The sequence below is a fragment of the Hemicordylus capensis genome, chromosome 5 (genome assembly GCF_027244095.1).
Source record: "Hemicordylus capensis ecotype Gifberg chromosome 5, rHemCap1.1.pri, whole genome shotgun sequence".
NCBI lineage: Eukaryota > Metazoa > Chordata > Lepidosauria > Squamata > Cordylidae > Hemicordylus > Hemicordylus capensis.
Window position 1 is genome coordinate 151,694,895 of NC_069661.1, and position 22,506 is coordinate 151,717,400.

Sequence of the window (22,506 nt, forward strand, 5' to 3'; positions counted from 1 at the left end):
CTTATGTTTCTTTTAGATTGTGAGCCCTTTGGGTTCCATCTTATTTTTATTTATTATTTCTCTGGGTAAACCTCCCTGAGCCATTTTTGGAAGGGTGGTATAGAAATCAAATAACTAACTAACTAACTAAACTGATGAGTAACTTAAATGTGCTTAATATTTCTGTTAAAAGTGAACAAAGTAGTTTTAGGAACAGAAAATAGAAGACACTAGGATCTGCAGAAAAAGAAGGTAATTCTAATTAATGTGGCCAACATCCAGTGCAGCATAATGCGAGTGACACTGATATGCATGTGCTGCTGCAAGCTTGAAATGAATCAATTTTTTTGATTTGATTTGTGCCCAAGTTGAATCACCCCTGATTCGTTTTGTGTCCAAATCTGGCCCACTGAATCACCCCAGATTCAATTTGGATTTTATTCAATTCAATTTGGATTTGGATCAATTCAGACCACTTATAAAGGTCCTAGGGGCACCAAAACTGGGTGGTGGGTAGGTCCACATGGGTGCCACCTGCCACTCAAATTTCAAGGCAGCAGGGCATTTGGTTGATTTTTAATGATTTTTTAAAGCTATTTCCAATTTTGTATATTTCCACCATAGGAAGTAATGGGAATTTGAAGTCACCCTATCCTAACCCTAACATGGATCCCCAGCTTTATTAAAGGGGGGGAAGCTAAACTCTAGCCCTTGTAGAAGTGGAGTTATGGAGCAAAATGTGTGGCCAATATTTTTCAAGTGTTTGGATTCTTTGGTGTCTAATAACTTCTCCTCATAATGTGTCCCTATGAGTATTCATTATATGCCTTCATTTCTTCTGTTCATTTTGACTGTCATTGGACAGTGCCAGTAGTCAACTGCCATGTGTCAACTACACACACACACACACACACACACACACACAGAGGTATTTTAAAAAATATATATATTTAGATTCTTTGGTGTCTTCATTACACACCTTCATTTCTTCTGTTCCTTTTGACCCCACTGCTTTGCGGGTGGGGAATTAGTGGCATCCCACATGCCAACTAGCCCCCAACCCGCAAGCCACTGGGGTACTCAGTTTATATTTTAGGAATTTTTGAGGTGTTTAGACTCTTTGGTGTGTAATGAATCCTCATAGGGATTCATTATGAGGAAAGGTTATTAGACACTAAAGAGTCTAAACACTTGAACAAATTCCTAGAATATAAACTTAGTACCCCACTGCCTTGTGGGTGGGAGTGGGGGTATAGTTGGCACGTGGCAGTTGACAGTTGACACTGTCCAAAGACAGACAAAATGAACAGAAGAAATGAAGGTGTGTAATGAATCCTCATAGGGATTCATTGAGGAAAAGTTATTATACACAAATAATCCAAATACTTGAAAAATAATGACCATACATTTTGCTCCATAACGCCACTTCTAAAAGCTTAGCTTCCCCCCCCCCCTTTTTTTAATGAAAGCTGTGGATCCATTTTAGGGTTAGGATATGGCAACTTTGAATCCCCATCGTTTCCTATGGCAGAAATCTTCAAAACCAGTAAAAACTAAAAAATTCCTTTTAGGAACCATGTGGAAGGTGGTGATGTGGTAACAAAATGGCTAGTCCTTTAGCCCCAATTTACAGGAATTAAAGAGGGGGAGGAGGACGGTTCCACTATTCCATGGATAGACTGCTATCCAGTGAGAAGAGCCAGTGTATCTCTGATGTAACACCAGTCTTGGTCCAATCCAGGCTTGAGATTTTCCTTCCAAACTGGAGGTTCTGCCTCCTTAATTTACCCTGCTAATTTGGCAAAGAGGCACCTTTTAATGTGATGATTCTCTTTATTTAGCAGGGGGAGAGTAACTGACCCTATCCACCCCCAGCACAGTACCTCCAGTGACTGTTGCTGGTGTCTTATGCTTCTTTTTAGATTGTGAGCCCTTTGGGGACAGGGATCCATCTTATTTATTTATTTATTATTCCTCTGTGTAAACCACCCTGAGCCATTTTTGGAAGGGCAGTATAGAAATCAATCAATCAATCAATCAATCAATCAATCAAATAGTTACTGAATGTTTTAAAAAACCTAATGAACATATTTACATACAATACTTCCTCAATCCTGCAAGGTACTAAGCAAACACAGAAATTTGTAATATAATGTCATGGAGTTATACATAGTGTCAGCACCCAAGGTGCTCATTTCCTGCATGTTCTTGTAGAGTTGGTCCTTAACTGAGCATTTTATCATTATTATTAGTTCTAAAGTGTCAAAAATCTGCCAAATACTTTTGAGAGAAATTAAACATGGTCATTTTTTTCACAACTCCATATGAGGCTACTCTTAGAATTAATACAAGATTTATAACAAATGATCTGGGTCGAGATCCGTCGAGACCCATAAGAGTGGGTTTCTGCGCCTGCGCAGAGACCACGCAGTAGCTATGCCGAAGCTTGTCGAGGTGTCCTGACCACGCCCCCACGCCCTGTAAGATTGGGGAATAAATAAATCTATGTTGTGGAATACAAGCTGTTTTTAATGTTGTTACTATATAATAGTATTAAAAATCATAAGGGAAAATATAATGCACAATTAATTCTACACAAAATACCCTTTTACATACAAAAGCTGCAGTCAGATAAGGTTCATGTATGAAATTTAAAATGGTAGGAATTTAACTTTCAACCATCTAACAGGACAACACCACACCCAACAACACTAGAGTACTTACAGGTTTTTGTTGTGGGGCAGTACTCACTAAAACAAAAACAAAAATGTACTGTCAGATTCGCAAAGTGGTAAATGTACAACCTATACAATTAAGCATGCAATGTGCTCTATATGTTGGGCTACCTCTGTATGTAGACCAGAAGAAACTGCAATTGGTTCAGAATGCGGCAGCCAGGCTGGTCTCCAGCGTTACCTAAAGAGCACTTATTACACCCATTTTAAAATAACTATATAGGCTGCCAATAAGTTTCCAGACAAAATAGAGTGCTGCTTATTACCTATAAAGCCCTGAACAGCTTGAGTCCAAGCTGTTATATAAGAGAATGCTGCCTTCTTCATGAACCCCACAGCCTACTAAGATGATCAGGAGAGGTCCGGTTGTGGTTGCCACTGGCTTGGTTAGTGGCAACTCAAAACTGGGCCTTTTCTCGGGTTGCTCCGGGACTTTGGAACACACTCCCTAACAAAATTAGAGCCTCTGCTTCTCTGGATGTTTTTAAGAAAAATCTGAAGACATACCTGTTTAATCAGGCTTTTAGTTTGTAGTTCTGGTTTTTAAGTTTTAGTGTTTTTATCTATATTTTATTTTATTTTATATCGGTTTAATTATGTTAATGTTTTTATTAGTGTTGTGTTTTAAATTGTAAACTACCCGGAGATTTATATGGGGTGATACAGAAGCGTGCTAAATAATGTGCTAAATAAAATAAACCAGGAAAAAATATGTATAAAAGAACATTACTCAGTGATAGCAGTGTAATTAAGTCCACAACAGTTACAAGCCTGCAATATATATATTTTTAACTAGTTTGTTTAAGGATAGAACAGAATTCAAAAAATCCAGCAAAATTCATTTGGGGTGGGAAGTTTCTTCCAGGTTAGACGCTGGGAAGGATTCCCAAAGAGTTTCAGGGGGAGAGGGCTGGTAGTGGCCAGAGCTTTTTCTTCTTTTTCTTAACTTGTACACATTGTGCCTCTGAAGGCAGCACTGGCTTTAGCAGCACCTGAAGCACTGACAATGATCCTGATGGCCAGGTTGTGCTGATCACATTTTTTTAAAACCGAGAATGCACTACATCATGTCTCAGCATTCTTTTCTGCAACATTCTAGAGAAAATAAATGGTGATCGGGAAGAAGCTGGCTGTAAGGAAACATCTCTGCGGGTATTCTATTGCCACCATTGCTGGGGACCCTGCCTCTACACACTTGCACACAGTTCTCCACATGTGGGAGGAAGAGGGGAACAGTTGAGAGAGGAATCTCTTCACATTGAAAGGAATGGATACAGAGAAATAGAATTGTGTATTCACACGTTATGTTCAACACTCATACGACGAGCCTATAGTGTACACTGGTATAGTTATTCATATGTTATGCTGAGCATAGGTACAGCAGTATACTTCCTTTCTATACCATGCATTTGAGGGGCATATATCAGGTTCACTTTTAAAATGAATGCAGGTACATATGAATGAATGCACTTTTAAAATGAATGCAGACATCTGTACACATGAACAATGTAATGCCTGAATAGGACTTATATTTGAGTCCAAACTCCAAAATCAGTTTTACGTTCAAAACTGGAAACGAGACATAAACTGGGAAAAACATTTTAGATAGTGCTAGCTCTTGTGTATGCTGCATAACAGCAGGAACCCAGTAAAGCTCAGATCTGTAATTAAGGTTCATTTGGCTACCAAAGTGATGAAGCATGTGAAGACAAAAATATACAGCCCTCAGACTGGCTTCCTGTAGTAAAATTAGCATTGCTAATAAATTATTCATATGTTAATAATATTTTTACATTCAAATTAGCCATGTTGAAATTTATTTTTCCAATTAACTAAAACTAATTGAATTTTACTGTAACCAGTACTGTGAGCAGGTTTTACTTACTGAACGTTTAAATCTATTACTGTACCTGCAGAGCCAGAAGGAGGGGGAGCTCCAGCTTTCTGCCACTCTGTAGCTTCTGCAGCCATTCTACGCACATAGGTGTCATCCACACACATCAAGATGTTTTCTGGCTTGATATCTGTATGTATGATCTTACACTTGCTGTGGAGATAATCTAAACCTTGCAACACCTGTTACCAAAAAACAACAACCCCAGAATGGAAATCTCTTCTATTAATTAAGTTTAAATAGTTTCAACTGTTTAAATCTAGGGTAAATGACTTAAAATAGCACTCAGAAAACATTTAGCTGAGATTGATTCTCCAGTTTTTAGCTTCCAAAATATATTTTCTTGCCAAACATTTCAAAAATATTTAAGGAAGAAATATAGGCTGCAACCCAGTTCACTAGTATTTCCTGAGAAAACATTTAGCCCAGTAATCAATAAAATAACACTGAATCAATAAAACAATCAAATTTCAAACAGCATGACAAGCAATAATGGTAGCACCAACTGGCATACTCAGCAGTCAAAAGCTAATATGAACAAAAGTATATACACTTATGTTCCACATTTTAATGAGACCAAGTCTCATTATTTACTTAATTGTACTGGTCAAACTAGATGTTACACAGGAGGTGCATGACCAATCTCTCAGCAGTTTTTCTCTCTCTCATGTGTGTTGTGTTCATTAACGTGAAATCAGCTTTGAAGCCTACAGTTGGGAGCAGTATGGCCTTTTGTTAGAGTGTGTCTACAAAATATTGACATATGACTAAAATATAGTCTTATGACAAGGTTAAGGGTAGGGATGGGTCCGGACCGGTCCGGGGGCCATTGTAAAGGCCTCCGGACCGTCCGGACCGGTTCGGACCTGGCCGGTCTGGTCTGGGTGGAGGGGGTTCCTTTAAGGGCGGGGAGGGTTTACTTACCCCTCCCGCCGCTTTGCCCCCTCCAGCTCTCATAATTACTGTAGAGATTGGGGCGGCAGGATACCTCCCTGCCGCCCCTTCTTGGTGCTCAATGGAAAAGGCTCCGACAAGGCTTCTGCGCACGCACACGCCGCGCGCGAGATTCACGTCTCCCAGAGGCCCAGTCTTCCTGGCCTTGGCCCCTGCCGGCAGGTAGACCGGGCCTCCGGCGGCCGGAGGCCCGGTCTACCCGCCGGGACGAGGCCGGGTAGACGGGGCCTCCGGCGATCTACAGTAATTACGAGTAATTACAATTTCTACAGTAATTACGAGAGCTGGAGGGGGCAAAGCGGCGGGAGGGGTAAGTAAACCCTCTCCGCCCTTAAAGGAACCCCCTCCACAGTGCCGGACCGCAGCTGTGCGGTTCCATGCACACCCCTAGTTAAGGGTAGCCTTTCCTTCCTTTCTGCCAAGTGACATCTATCTTACAAAATGAATGGCTATTCTTCAGATACCAATTCCTTGTGAAATGCAGGGTTTCTGACTTCTACAAGCTATGAGTAGGTAAGTAATGAGGTTAAACGCATAGATCACATATTTTTAAAAGGATTGCTACTCAAACTATTTGGATATACAATTCAAGAATTAAAGTTGCGAAATCAAATAAGTAATTGGAGGCACTGCATACAAAAAACAGAATAAAAAAAGCTTTCTGTCTTGCTCCAGTGGTGAGACTATTATTAAATGTTACATTCAACATCAGATGTATTAACATTTTTGCAGAAACAGTCCATTAAATGTTACAAAATCTTACCTGTCGTATTATACTTTTAACACAACGAATTGGAAGGCCCTGGTAGTTGGATTTGATTATCCATTTTAAAAGATGATGTCCAAGCACTTCAAAAACCATACAAACATCTGACATTTAATTAAGGATAATTGGCAACTGTTTCTAAGAGACTTTCTAAGACTCACAGAATGTGGTAAACATGCCAGGTACACAAAATTAAAAAACATACAAAGGTGACCTTTGTAACAAAGGATAGAATTAAACACTACTAAAATACACATGTAAGATGTGTCAGGCATAAAGTTAATAGGAATTACAAGATCAAGCCTGAGGTTGCAACATTCCCAACTCCTCCCCTCTCACAAACAAAATTTCCCCAATCTCTTTTACATGATTTCAGTGTCATGCCAGACCACTGTATGGGGACACGCTGAAATAGAAAAATTGGGGTCTTGTAGGGGACGATAGCAGTTCAACCTCTATTAGCAGAGTAAAACAAGTATAGTGAGAGCACAGCCAAGCAGGAGGTCTGGTGACAATTGTTTAACCAACAACAACCTCTGGGAGAGAAACTCTGGGAGAACAAAGAGCAGAAGAGTCCTGCACTTTCTTAAAAGGCCCCTAGTGGTCATTAGGCGATATTGCTACTGAGAGCTGACGCTGCTAGAGTCCCAGCTCCAACAGGTTTCAAAACAGTCATATCAAAACTGGACATGCTAATCACCTGGTTGGGCAAGCCTACTGCTGTGCACGTATCAGTGGGCTGAGGCCTGTGTTTTGATCAGATTAAAGGAAGGATTATAGTTTAAAAGAGAGCTAGTGAAAATAAATATCACATTGAAATACGTTCTTGGGAAATCTTTTGGGGAAATGTTCCATAAGAGTAGAAGGTACCCCTTTCAGGCAAGGCATAAACCAAACCAACTTGTTGTGATGTGATACCAATAAAACTTGATACAACTAATCAGAATATAGTAGGAAGGAATGGATTATTAGGTGGTTAAGATGTTGGCACTTAGGAACATTTATCATCTATTTGAATATCAAAAAGATCAACTGTCAAACAAGCTAATGTGCTCCCACTTCTAGGAAATGTGTTCAAAAGTCTAATATTCATTTATACTGTAATGATACACAAAAGATTTTAACATTTTCCAGAGATAAAAATGGTTGCTCATTCATCTCTTGGAACTGATACAATAAAACAGAGGCAAAACCCACACAAGATCTCAGGATTGCAGCCAAATAATTTTGAATTGGAACAGTAATGTTTTTACATTGACAATAATATCAGGAAAGTTAAGTTATCACAGAGGATGATCTTGAGCTCAGACTCTAATCTGAAATTCAGAAACTATCTCCAAACACACATAAAATCATCACAAAAGACATAAATCTTAAGAACTGGTCTCCTCTTCCTTTTATTCAAGAAAGAAAGAAACCAACTTGCTGCTTTACAAGCAAATATCAAGTAACTATCAATAATGGACAGCTTCATAGTCTATCACAACATAATCACAGTCTGAATATTCATATAGGTATTTCATTTAAGTAACACATAAATAATTTCAATCATCCATGTTTCAATAACAATGTATAAATGTAACTATCTACTAGCCTGATGTTTTATTTCAAAATGCATAATCAAAGCTTGTCTGTTTTTTAAAATGAAACCACTAGGCAATAAGAAAGATACGTATGCCATTCATGCCAGAAATTTTGAAGTCATCAATTAACTGTACAACCATGTCTTTATTTGGATCATTAGGGTCACTTTCACGAACCTAAAAAAGAAAAAAGAAAAAAGCCATTTAGACAAATTTTAATTTAGACAAATTTAAAGCAGCACCAACTTCTGAAGAAATATTTTAACCTTTTAATTAAAGGGCATATTGCAAAAAAGAAATTAAAATTGCAAGGCTTTTTATTTATATGCTATTTTCTGTTTTACAAAGTGCCAACAGGAACTTAACCAAAACATAATTTTCCAATTATAATACTCCTTCATATAGTGCATGCAGTAAGGATGTGCAAATTGATTTGTATCCGAATCTAGCTGATTCAGGTGATTTGAAGAAAAAACAAATCACCCCTGTGGTCCATTGTCTAGATTCGGGTACAAATCAAATCACACCTGATTTGTTTCAAATCGATTTGGGATTCGGATCCCTCCTATTAATTTCCCCAGATTCCCGGCTTTCATATTTTTAAAAAGCTAAGCTCTAGCCCTTGTAGAAGTGAAGTTATGGAGCAAAATGTGTGGTCACTATTTTTAAAGTGTTTGGATTTTTTGGTGTTACAAGCTGACCCCCGCACAGAGCATCTGCGCGTTTTTTGGGGCCGGCTACCTCTCTCCCCCCGCCCCAGTCTCCAGGCAGGCCACTGCCAGCCTCCGCGGCCCGGCCCAGACCACCGCCGCCGGCCTCCCCGGCCGGGACAGGGCCCCCGCCACCGCCAGCCTCCCCGGCCGGGTCAGGCCCGCCACCGCCCTGGCCTCCATGGCCCGGCAAGGCCCGCCGCCGCCTCTATCCTCCACCACAGGCGCACCTCAGCCAATCAGGTGCGTCCCTCTGCTCCGCTGCCCAGCCAATCAGCTGGGTTGCTGGGACGCATCCCCACAGAGGCTGAGGCACGTCTACGGGGATTAAATACATAGATAATAACTTTCCCTCAATGAATCCCTATAAGGATTCATTACACACCTTCATTTCTTCTATTCATTTTGACTGTCTTTTTGACAGTGCCAACTACACCCCACTCCCACCCATAAGGCAGTGGCGTACTACTCAGTTTATGTTCTAGGGTTTTTTTCAAGTGTTTCCTCATAACGAATCCCTGTAAGGATTCATTACACACCAAGGAGTCTAAATACCTCAAAAATGCCTAAAATATAAACTAAGTACCCAGTGGCTTCTGGGTTGAGGGGTAATTGGAACATGGGGTGCCCCTAATTCCCCATCCCCACCTGCAAAGCAGTGGGGTCAAAATGAACAGAAGAAATGTAGTTGTGTAATGAAGACACCAAAGAATCTAAACACTTCAAAAATACCTTAAAAATAAACTGAGTACCCCAGTGTGTGGGGGGCGAGGCGGGTTGTTGACACATGGCAGTTGGCAATGTCCAGTGATAGTCAAAATGAACAGAAGAAATGAAGGTGTATAATGAATCCTCATAGCGATTCATTATGAGGAAAAGTTATTATACACCAAAGAATCCAAACACTTGAAAAATATTGACCACACATTTTGCTCCATAATTCCACTTCTACAAGGGCTAGAGCTTATTTTTTAAAAAATTAAAGCTGGGGATCCATATTAGGGTTAGAATAGGGCAACTTCGAATCCCCATTATTTGAAATGAAGGTGTGTAATGAAAACACCAAAGAATCTAAACATTTCAATATTCCTAAAAATTAAAATGAGTACCCCACTGCCTTGCCGGTGGGGTGGGGGTATAGTTGGCACATGGCAGTTGACAGTTGGCATTGCCTAGTGACAGTCAACATGGACAAAAGAAATGAAGGTGTGCAATGAATCCTCATAGGGATTCATTATGAGGAAAAGTTATTATACACCAAGGAATTCAAACACTTGAAAAAGAATGACTGTACATTTTGCTCCATAACTCAACTTCTACAAGGACTAGAGCTTAGTTTGTTTGTTTTTTAATGAAAGCTGGGGATCCATTTTAGGGTTAGGATATGGCAACTTCGAATCCCCATCATTTCCTATGGCGGAAATGTTCCAAATCAGTAAAAACTAAAAAATCATTAAAAATCAACCAAGTGTCTCACTGCCTTGTCATTTAGGTTGTAGGTGGCACCCATGGGGACCTACCCACCACCCAAATTTCGTGCCCCTGAGACCCTGTTGAGTGGTCTGAATTGGTCCAAATCTGAATCGAATCAAAGCAAATACAAATCGAATCTGGGGTGATTTGGAGGGGGTAGATCTGGATACAAAAAAATCAGGGGTTTGTTCACATGAAATATCATGGTACTCACTGGATTGCCTATCACTCTTTCCTGCCAAGCTGATGGCATCTTCTTCTTCTCTGGCTCCTGCCTGTCTTGCTGGCTTATTACTGCATCTGTATTTGAACTTATTTGTATACTGTAGAATATAAGTAATATGGCAAACCACTGTACAATATATTTACTATACTTATGAGAGCACAAAACAGTTGTTCTATTTGCTATTATATTCTGCTTGCTCTTATATTCTACAGTACACAGTGCATTCTACAACTAATGCAGACACAGTAACAAAGCATTGGGAGGCGGGCAGATTATTGACTGGAATGATTGTCCAATCATTCAAAGCCTGATTTGAGCCCATTTATTTATGTTTACATTTATGTCCTGCTCTTTCTCCAAGGAGCCCAGAGTGGTGTACATGGCTTTCTAATGGTAATCCTCACAACAACCCTGTAAGGTAAGTTAGGCTGAGAAATAAGTGACTGGCCCAGAGTCACCCAGTGAGTTTCATGGCTAAATGGTGATTTGAACTCAGGTCTCCCCAGTCCTGGTCCAAGACTATAATGACTACACCATACTGGCTCTCCGTTGATTCAGAGAGAGAAGTTGCGAGTCAGAGTGAAAGACAATGCCGTCAACTCAGTGGAAACAGGAGATCCAATGAGAAGCAAGATATTGTGCACACCCCTCCATCTGGTGAGAGTGGCTGAGGAGCCAAAAAAAAGGGTGGTTCTGTGAAGTGGGTATTTCTTGTACAAATAAAAACAGGTTGCTCACCGGTAACTGATGATCTGGTAGTGATCCGTTGATAATCATTAGAATGAGTTCTGCGCCAGCACAGAAGCCTCTTGGTGTAGAGTACCACAGCTCTTTTTCAGCGCTTGCACCCTGCCCACAAGACCATGTGGCTCTTTAAGGTGGGAGGAAGCACCAGCACTTCAGTTCCTTGAAGACCACTGGAACCTTGCTGTACGAACAGATGAGTTCCAGTTGAAAAACTTGCACACTACTGCAGAGGGGAGGTTTGGGAGGGTCTAACGAATATCAATGGATCACTACCAGATCATCAGTAATAGGTAAGCAACCTATCTGGATCATGATTAGCTGAATCCATTAGAATGGATGTCTAGTTAGCTCCTTTAGGAAGATTTAGTAGTAGTGGCATTACTGTAACACCCTTATAAGGACACTTCTCCCAAAATCTGCCTCCGCTGCAGAGCACAAGTCAATGGCATAGTGCTTTACGAAGGACAGTTCCGAGGACCATGTTGCTGCTCTACAAATGTCCTTGAATGAAATGACTGATAGGCCACCGAGGCACCATATGCCCTGTTAGAGTGTGCCTTGATGGATTTTGGCGACTGAACGTTTTGCAGTTTGTAAGTCAGGAGGATGAGTTCCACTAGTCAGTGGGACAATCTCTGTATAGACAGTGCTTGGCCTTGAGTACTGCCTTTATAGGAAATAAACTACTTCTTTGATTTTCTAACTGACTTTGTTCTTGACAGAACAGAAGAACCCTTTTGACATCCAAAGAATGAAAGGTTGTCTCTAGTGCTGTTCTCAGAGAGCTGAAGAATGTAGGTAGTACTATATCTTGATTTATGTGAAATTCTGTCACAATCTTTGGTAGGTAGGAAAGGTCAGGGCGTAGTAAGACCTTATCTGGATAGAAGCATGTAAAAGGCACATACACACTCAACACAGTCAGCTCACTCACTTTACGGGCAGTTGTAATAGCTATTAAAAAGGCTGCTTTTAATGAGACAGGTTTTAGGTCTGCTGTAGCCATTGTCTCAAAAGGAGATTCTGTCGGAGCTAAAAGAACCAAAGAAATTCTCCACGGTTCTAGTGGTTGTCTTACCCGTAGATACAGGTTTGAGAGACCCTTTTAAAAAACACCTTTTTTGCAGCTGGGGTGGGGAAATACTGTCTTTCCATCGCATCCCAGGACGGAAAATAGCCGAGAAAGCCACTAAGTGAACTTTAATGGAGACATTAGACAGCATCGATCAATCAATCAATCAACAATCAACCTTTATTACGGTCGTAGAACAACATAAAATTACAAGTTAAAAGAAAGTGATACTAAGGGGGCTCATAAAAGGTACAAATTAAAAATAAAAGTGATTGCAAGTACAATGCAAAATATCATGAATAGGCTGAAATTAAAAATAATTGCAATTTAAAAGAGACAAGCTAAAAAAGATAAAAATTACATATATTAATACTAAAAAAATTAAAACTTGCTAAAATAAGAGAATACTATATCTATTATAGAAAATGCACAGAGGATATAAAATGGTAAAATCCAGTTAAAAAATTAAAAAGCAATAAAAACAATAAAAGCAATAAGAGAGGAGGCATGGGCAGGTCAACGTCATCGGGAGTCGGATGAAGGCTAAAAGGGCTCACAGCCTATCATCCTCTGACAAATGCCAATTGCAGCTGCACAGTATCTGACAACGCTATATGTGATGGAAGGATTTGTGTCAGAGAGTGGCCAGAAGCTGCAGAATTGACTCGTACGTCCTGGGAACTTGTTTAACCATTGGAGAATGAGAGAAGCACAAATGTTTCTATAAAATGAGCAGTATAGGAGGACATGCTCAGTAGTTTCAATCTGTCCTGAGCCACAGGGGCATAGTCGCTCAGCAAATGGGATCCTTCTATACAGGCCCTCTAGCACTGTGGAAGGGAGTCAGTGACAGCGAGCCAAGGTAAACGCCCTTCTATGATTTGGGGTCTCCAATTGGGTAAGATATGCTACAGGAGAGGCAGTATATCTAAGTCCCTCACTGATGTAGAATATTGGGACACTACTGAGATCAGTTAGGTGCTCAATGTTCATCCGTAATGCGCTGCTTGATGGTTGCTTTTGCCTGATCATAGCCCATATTGAGAAGGGTCGGTGAGGAGAGGCCTAGGGTCACTAATTTTGCCTCGATTGACTGAGCCCAACTAAATTGGTAGTCATCGTGAAGAGTTACGGGGGCAAGACCAATTGGGCAAAAGCAAAGTCTGAGCCAGTAGCAAAGAGTGGCTATCCACACCCTAGCCTCAATCTTGATCTGGCCTGTCTCCAGACATAGAGTGGCATTGAAGACACATCTCAGTACACAGAGCGCTGCCCTCAGGAACTTAGATTGTATGCGTTCAAGAGTTACAATGTTGGGGAAAGGACCCAACTGAGCGCCATAGAGGAGTTGAGCTAATGACTTGGCTTTAAACAGTTCAAGAGCTGTGGGTAGATACTGGCCTCCTCTAGTATGCATGAATTGAAGGTCAGATACAAGAAGACCTCGCGTACCATAGCCTTAGATGGACAGAAGCCCAGAGAGGCAAGCCCTATCTTGGAGATGTTAGGGAGGGAACTTGGAACCTAGATGCTCTTCCCAGAGCAGCCTAAGGGGAATATCTTACAGTGCTTATACATGTAGTCTCCCATTCGTATGCAGCCAGGGTGGACCCTGCTTAGCTAAGGGGACAAGTCATGCTTGCTACCACAAGACCAGCTCTATATTTGAGAATTGAACCCTTCTCTGTCCTTTGACGCCATTAGCCAGTCCTCCAGGAAAGGGTAAATTGCCATCCCCATGGTCTGCAGGTGTGCCACCACCATGGCTGTGCATTTTGTGAATACTCAGGGGGCAGTGCAAAGACCAAATGGTAGAACCTGATACTGATAAATTGCTGTCCCCACCGTGAATCTCAGATACTTCTGGTAGGCACTCCTGATCCCTATGTAAAAATAAGGTCTAAAATTGCAAGCCAACGCTCCTGATGTAAACACAGCATGGATCTCGTGCAACATCATCATTCGACACTTTTTCACATGAACAAACTTATTCAGATGTTGGAGATCCATTATCACCCTTAGTCCTCCATCCCTTTGGGCGATTTGAAAATATCGCACAGGGATGATATCCCATTTGTCTAGCAGCTCCTTCAGCGGGGCAGGCATAGCTTTTGTAAAGTGCAGCCCTCGAAAAATTGATTGAGCCTTGAGCTCTATGGCATAGCCTGAACAGACTATCTTCAACACCCATCAATCTAATGTTATTTGGTGCCATACTTGGGCATGGCTTGCCAATCTGTTGTTGTTGTTGGCCAATGGTGTTAATTGAGCCTGATAATGTTGCAGGCCATCCCATTCAGTGCTACGTTGTTGCAGTAGGCTGTTGCTTGAATCGGGCTGGAGTCTAACACAGGACAAGGGTACGAAGGGCTGTTGTCCTCCTCAAAGATGCTGCTTAGGAGCATGCCCCTTGTTATTACGTTGGCCCCATTTTTACTTTGGGGCTGGTAATATTTCTTGTTATATCAGAAGTAGGATTTCATAAAGTCACGGCATTCTTGTTGCCTGTAGCCAGAGCGTGGTCTGCTATACGTCTTTGTCTTAGCCGAAAGAGAAGTGGTAGAAGTGGAAGTAAAAGGTTTTGCAGTAAATTTATACTATTTCAACTTTCAACAATAGTTGCTGCTGAGCGAAGCCACGCATGTTGCCTGAGAGTGATGGAGGTACTCATGGCTCTTGATTCTGATTCCACCAAGTGTTTTGTGCTACTAAATTGCTGCCTAGTAACTTCCACTGATTTCAGCAGCAATCTCCTAATGCAGGCCTTAAACTCCTCCGGGCAGAGAGTGTCCTAAACCTTTCCAAAGGTAATAATTATATTTAGCTGTGCATGCTGAATAATTGGCTATTTTGACCGCTAAAACATGATGCTGAGTATATTTTTCTGCCCAGCACATCTTACAGCCCTCTTTGTCGGCAGGTGTGGTGTGACGTCTAACCGATCTCACAGATGTTGTGCAATCAATAACGAAGGAGTTAGGTACCAGGTGCTTCAATAGGTAGGTGTTATCCTGTTCTTGTACCCTATCAAGGCCCTCAAGTCTTTTGGATGTTGGGGTAGAAGTATGTAGCACTTCCCATGTACATTGTGCCACCTTGGAGATTACTGGTAAAAGTGGCAAGGCCACCACAAGGCCACCGATTGTGCTGACATGGACTTAGCCATAAAGTTGTACATCAGGTCATCGACAGTGGCTAACTGAGACTTCAAATCCAGGCCCAATACAGTAGTCATTTCTTTAAGATGGACATGATAGGCTTTAATTTCCTTGGTTGGGGAAACATGAGTCGGCATTGCCACATCAGGAGAGAGATCTGGGTACATTGTCTCTGTTTCAGATTCAAAATCTGAAGAGCCGTATTGGTTTTGTTCTGAAGGCACTGGTGAAGAGTGAGGCTGCCGATCTGATAGAGCAGGCTGCCAAGGTCTAGGCAGCATCAGTACCCATGGATCTGTCTGGATAGCCATTGCCTGGAGTTGGAAACCTCTAGACTGAGTCTGTTTTGTAACTAAAATAGGTTCTGGTGGTGGTAAGACTAGTAAGGTTTGTGTTGTTGTATTAATTGCCACAATTGGTGAAGTTTGTGTTGTCACTCATGCTGTCAGCACCTGAGGTTGCTTAGGCAAAGAGGCATCCCCACCAGCCAGAGTGTGTACAGGAAGCCTTTGGGCATAAGCCTTTGCTAGAGGATTTTATTTCTAGGATCCAAAAGACCTCCAAGATCTATCTTCCTCATAATCGTAGGCTAACCCTGGAGAAGTTTGGCCAAATGACCCATTGTGTGAGTCAGGGGACATGTGGTAAGCAAATCCGCATGTATGCCAACGAGTACAAGACTCCACCTGTGCAGCAGTCAGCTATAGGATGGTGTAGAAGTAGACTCTGTTGGTGGTGTAGAAGTGTAGAATGTGTATAAGTGTAGAAGTGATGGTGTAGAAGTAGGCTCTGAGCGAGTCTTCTGCTCCTTGGATTGTGGGAAACCCCTGAATGTTGAAGGGGTAGTAGCAGGGGAGTCTAGCATCAATAACAAAGATTGGGCTGTATGTATGTATGTATTTATTCGATTTCTATACTGCCCTTCCAGAAATGGCTCAGGGCAGTTTACACAGAGAAATAATAAATAAATAAATAAGATGAATCCCTGTCCCCAAAGGGCTCACAATCTAAAAAGAAACATAAGACAGACACCAGCAACAGTCACTGGAGGTACTGTGCTGGGGGTGGATAGGGCCAGTTACTCTCCCCCTGCTAAATAAAGAGAATCACCACATTAAAAGGTGCCTCTTTGCCAAGTTAGCAAGTTAGCAGTATTAGGATCCAATGCTGTCAATCCTTCATTTTGATTATCATATCCTCAACTTTGAACACAATTGGCACTCAACAATGAGGCGTTACAGCATCACCTAGTATTGGAATATTCAATGTCAAAGCTGATGCCTTGGTTTTAGGTGTTAATGGTGATCTTATTGGAGTCAATGCCGGGGACAAGGAGAGCGCTCTCGGTGCTGAAGCTGGCTTCGATACTAATGATGGGCGAGGCTTCAGTATCGATGGTCTCAGCATCGAGAGTGGATGTGTCGACATCAAGGGTACGACAAGCTCCTTCCATGTCGACAGGAGGCAGGCATGGCACTTGTTGGGGTTTTCAATGCCAGAGCCAAGGTTGTTTGCTTCTGAGCTTTTTCACTAGGAGTTGAGCCTCTCAATGTCGATGGCCTCAACACCAATACAAAAACTACCTCTTGCGCCAAAGTAGGGGACGGGGTAGCTTTCGATGTCAAGGTTTTTTCTTCTTTTTCGCAGGAACTGTTGTGTCCGTCATTTTGTCTCCATGTCATTTTGGCATACTGGGAGACATAAATACCAATGTTGAGAGTTTAGACTGGGGTAGCCCCTCAGCCCTCAAGCCAACTTCCTTTGACAATGGAACTCCCTCCTTAGATGGGCCAGGGCAATGTAACACATTGTTGTAAAGTGCCACCCTCATACAAAGCTCCCTGTTAAGTCGGGTCTGCTTTGAGAACGACTAGCAAACCTTACAAGTGAAGGTAACGCAGGCCTCCCCCAGGCACAGCAAACACAAGTCATGACCATCTTGTGATAGTAACTTCAAACTTCAACTACAACAGTGCTTGAAAGTCTTCCTCCCCTCATTTTCTTATCTGAGCATTTGGGATGGCTGTTGTACATGTTCCATTTCCAGACCAAGCCTTAAATGCATCCGATCTTTCATCTTAGCAATAGGGATTAGACATAATGTCATTGTTGTGAACCGCCCTGAGCCATCTTGGAAGGGCGGTATATAAATCTAATAAGTAAGTAAATAAATAAATAATTGATAAACAGTCCAAAGTTCAAATAACCAATAAATCTTTTTTTTTAAAGAACAAAGTAAGGAAACAGTACAAAGGAGCTGTAGTGACAGAGAAACCAAACACTATGGCGGTCATAAAGGAATTGAAGTGCTGGCGCTTCCTCACGCCTTAAGTGCCGAAAAGGAGCTGTGGTAATCCACACCAAGAGGCTTCCATGCAGGCACAGAATCCATTCTAATGGATTCAACGGATCACGGTTCAAATCCTCGCCCCCTAAAATCTCCACATATTTTATATTTTTATGGAAACTTACAATATTTGTGCAAAGAATTATATTCAGACTGACAGTCACTACGTTTGGGATGTCATCATAATACTTACACATTTAAGCAACTTTATTTCATCCAAGGCTGTCTCTGTATAATGTTGAGCACTTTTCACAACTTTCATTGCAACGAACCTTTTCCCCCTTTAAAATAACGAGTAAGCTATCAGAGCCAATGCACATTTTAAAATGAAATCACATGCTACAACTCTTTTTCAGGAGGAAATATGTTCTATTTAAAACAAATATACAATGAAGTCCTTCTATTGCTGTATAAACAGATTCAGAAGTAATCCTGGCAACATTTCAACAATATTCAGGTGAATGAATGACAGCTTTAACCTATTCTTCAAATATTATCTTCCAATGATAGCATTCAAGAAAGAGGGTGATATCCTAACTTTGAACTCTGAACAAATGTTCCTTCCATGAAGGAAAGGAGCTTTTCTCCAGAGTGTAAGGTTGGGATACAACCCACAAGTTTTTTTGCTCTTAAATGCTGCAGCTGACATCTTACAATTATATTTACTATGCTTAGCTTTTGCACAACACATTAGCTTCCTTTTATACTAAAAATGTACATTCAATTCTTTATCATGGGAAATAAAATTAGAGTTCATTGTTTCTTAAGTTTTATATAATACATGTTTTATAATTGTAAAAAGAAGATAGTAATAATGTTCATATATAATAGTGCCTATAGGAGATGAACTAGAACTCAGTTTGCATACACTCAGCTAGCTTCAAACCAGTTGCGCTAAATAAAACAAATTAAATAAAACACTATTTGCATGCAGCAGAAATCTAACATGTAGGGGCAGTGGAGGAGCAAATCTGTATTGTCTTACTGCATATCCCAGCATAGCCAGACTGTAGAGAAGTGTCCCCATCCTAACTTTCTGATAACATGATACCGGCCATTGAAAAGATCTCCAATTTTCACAGGATGATAGCCACCTTTAAAAAAAAACACAAACTGATTTTTAAACACACACACAAACCTCTCTCTGTGTATAAATAAAACAAATTAAAATAAAACCGCATGCACACATACAATCTTTGCTTGTTTTCTTGGAATTATGTTATGTAGAAATAAACTGTTGGCCTCAAAACTATGCACAAGACTGCAGTCTCAACATTTTAGCTGAAAAGTGTTTAGATCAAGATCCTTTCTCCCCTTTTACAATAGATGTTAAACAATCTGTTTCTCTACAACAAGAATGACCAATTGTTGGGAGCTGTTACAACATATGGGCAAGACACTCATGTCTGACAGGGAATCTTTTAACCAAAGGGCTACACTGTGCATGGATACAGTATTGATACAAAAAGGAGCATTAGTTTCACTTACCGTGAAGGCTTCTTCTGGTTGCTGAAGCCAGGGGCATATCATTGGGTTATCCCTCTCAGGAGCTCCAAAGCAGGACAGAATTTGATTGGATAAAAAACAAGTCCCGCCTACCCGAGCCTGAGGGGGATAACTCCTCCCCAGTTCTTTCGGGCTGATAGGCAAACTAGGCTTGCACCCTATAGAGAAGAATGAGAAGGAACAGGAAAAAACAGGAAGGGGAAACCAGGAGGAAACCCCAGGTCTGGACCCTATGAACCCCGTTCCTTGATAGCGAGTAGGTCAGAGCGCCGTAGCTGGGTGGGCCGAGATGCCCCGGCTTCAGCAACCAGAAGAAGCCTTCACAGTAAGTTAAACCAATGCTCCTTTCTCGGTTGCTGGAAGCCAGGGGCATCTCATTGGGACATACCACAGCTGACCAACGCGGGCGGGGGCGGTCTGACCTATTATTGAGGAAGGATCTGTTGCAGCACCTGTCTCCCGAAGGAGGCTCTGGTGGATGCAAATTCATCTATTTTGTGATGCTTGGTGAATGTAGATGAAAAAAGCCCATGTGGCCGCCCTGCCAATTACTTCGATCAGAGCAGTAGTAGAGAAGGCCGCCAATGCAGCCGCTGACCTCATGGAATGGGCTACAATAGAGGCTGGTGGTCTGAGGCGTTGGGACTCGTACGCCATCGAGATGCAGGCTCCAAGCCACCTTGCAATGGCAGTTGACGACATCACCGACCCCTTAGGGAGTGGATGGAAGGAGACGGACATCGTGTCCGAGGTCCGGGACGAGGCAGAGCGCGTGATGTACACCTTGAGACAACGGGGCACGTCTAGCCTGTGCCACTTCCTTTTTAGCAGGGTGAGTCGGCCCGAGGACAGCAGGAACATGCCCCAGGAGAGATGGAGTGCTGATGACACCCTTGGTAGCAGGAAAGGGTCCGTATCAAGCGCACCGTGTCCTTGAGAAAGATGCAGAGGGATTTATTTACAGACAGGGCCCGAAGCTCAGAGACTCTCCTTGCTGAGATAATGGCCACCAGGAAAACCAACTTAAACGTGAGAATCCAAATAGGAATGGTTCGAAGTGGCTCAGAGGGTTATGATAGAAGAGCTCGCAGGACTATGTGTAGGTCCCAGGAGGGGAACCTATGCACTGTAGGTGGCGACAGGAGGGAAGCGCCTCTTAGGAACAGACGAAGGTCAGCGTGAGCCTGAGAAATCTGGGAGTCCGCGCTGGGCAGCATAGGAAGCAGGGGCGCTGTCTGTCACTTTAAGGTGTTATGACGGAAGCCTTTCTCTAGGCCATGCTGAAGGAATTGAAGAAGGTGTCGGATGGATTCCGAGCCTTGTGGAATGGAGTGTCTAGAGCTCCAATGCAGGAACATCCTCTACGTGTACTGATATACGCTCTCAGTTGAGGGTCAGAGAGAGGTCAGCATAGTGTTTAGGACTGCACCAGAGAAGCCTTTCCACCTGAGGAGGAGCCGCACAGTCTCCAAGCGGCAAGGTGCAACCAGGCTGGATCAGGATGTAGAACGGGTCCCTGTGACAGCAGGTCTTGATTTTGAGGGGGTTCCCATGGAGGCGTGATCGCTAGATGAAGTAGCTCCGGAACACCAGGGGTGCCTGGGCCAGAATGTCACTACGAGGATAACTACCACCCGGAGCAGTCAGATTCTGCGGGACACTCTTGCTAGCAGTGGAGTTGGTGGAAATGCGTACCGCAGCCCTTCTGGCCAGGGTGCTGACATGGCGTCTGTCGCAGTCGCGCCTGGGCATGGGAATCTGGACATGAAGTCGGTCAGTTTCCTGTTGGACGGGGCTGCGAAGAGGTCTAGGACTGGCATGCCAAACCATTCCGTGATTTGTTTGAAGCTCGTGGGATGTAGACTCCACTCCCCTGGTGCGCTGACAGTGTGACTGAGTCAGTCTGCTGTTACGCTGAGTTTCCCCTTTGCATGAGAGCGATTATGGACTCTAGGTGGTGCTCTGCCCCGGATAGGGGAAGTGTTGCCTCCTGGTGTATGGACCGAGATCGGGTCCTTCCTTGCTTGTTGATATAAACCTGGGCCGCTATATTGTCCGTCTTACCAGGACATGGCTCGTTTGTGTGGAAGACTGGAAGGCTAAGAGGGCTAGCCTGATGGCTCTGAGTTCCCTCCAGTTGATGCTGTGATCCCTTTCTTGGGGGGACCAGAGACCCTGGGCGGATATGTTTTGGGGGGAGCTCCCCATCCTTGGTCGCTTGCAGCTGTGCAGGCGATAACCCAAGGAGGACCCAAGAAGGGCTTGCCGCTTAAAAGATTGTTGGTATCCGCCAGAATTGGAGAGATGACTGGATTGGAGATGGAATAACCAGCAGGATCTTGGATCATTGGCGATTGCCTTCTGGTGTGGAACCATTGTAGGTCACGGAGATGGAAGAAAGCCTAAGGTACCGCATCTATTGTGGCCACCATGAGGCCCAGGAGCTTCGGTAGAATGCTAAGATAGGCCTTTGGGACTACTAACGCACATCTGACCTCGAATTGGAGAGATATCTGACAGTCTGGCTGTAGAGACAGTGGCTGCTGTTGTGTCTAAGATGATTCCTATAAAGTGACTTTGTAAAGAGGAGTCAGATTTTTTTTTTTAACATTGATTGTGAACCCGTGGAGATCCAGGACATAGAAAGTGGCCTCGAGATCCCTCTGGGATTCCTGAGTGGAGCAAGATTGCAGAAGCAAGCCATTGAGGTACAGAAAGGCCCGGATCCCTTGTATGCATAGCCGTGCCATTAATGGCGCAAGAACCTTCGTGAATACGCTGGAGGCAGATGACAGGCCGAATGTCAGAGCTGTATACTGGAAGTGTCAACCCGCATATTTTAAGCGAAGGTACCTCCTGCTGTCCAGGTGTATTGGAACGTGGAGGTATGCTTCCTTCAGGTCGATTGACGCCAGACGGTTGTAGCGGTGTAGTGCCTCCGCTATAGATCTTAGGGTTTCTGAGGGAACTGGATTGATTGCCTTGATCTCTATGAGATGATGAATGACCTGGAGCATTCTGGTGCTTCTCGAAGGACTGAAACCTTGGCATCGGGAGGAACCTGTAGGATGGAGGAGGAGTGGCAAACGCCCCCCATGACAGGTAGGCCTGGCAACATTGTTGTTGCTGTTGTCTGGGCTTAGAGGGTGAAGTAGACCTGAAGGTCCTTGCACCTCTGAAGGAATGGCGTGTTCTCTGGACTGGCCTACGAAAGGAGAGCTTGTCGGTCCTTTTGGGTACAGAGGTCAGAATGGTCTTTTTCTGCCTTGGACTCTATGAGCACGTCCTGTAGGGCAGATTCCCCAATAGTTTAGTGGAGTCATATGTGACAGAGGTAAGACTGACCCTAGATGAAG

The 22,506-nt window shown here is 42.8% G+C and overlaps 1 protein-coding gene across 9 annotated transcripts in view; it reads right to left on the reverse strand.

The window, feature by feature from the left end:
• Positions 1 to 22,506, reverse strand: part of SRPK2 (SRSF protein kinase 2) — a 202,626-nt gene that overhangs the window by 63,976 nt on the left and 116,144 nt on the right. For 8 of the 9 annotated variants that reach the window (XM_053257416.1, XM_053257419.1, XM_053257415.1 and 5 more), the window contains 6 exons: positions 18,630 to 18,738; positions 17,838 to 17,925; positions 8,001 to 8,088; positions 6,326 to 6,432; positions 4,625 to 4,790; positions 2,704 to 2,729 (listed from right to left, as the gene is read on the reverse strand). In XM_053257416.1, coding sequence (XP_053113391.1) covers positions 2,704 to 2,729; positions 4,625 to 4,790; positions 6,326 to 6,432; positions 8,001 to 8,088; positions 17,838 to 17,925; positions 18,630 to 18,738 — 584 coding nt within the window. The remainder of the gene's footprint in view (positions 1 to 2,703; positions 2,730 to 4,624; positions 4,791 to 6,325; positions 6,433 to 8,000; positions 8,089 to 17,837; positions 17,926 to 18,629; positions 18,739 to 22,506) is intronic. The other variant, XM_053257422.1, reaches the window with a different exon arrangement.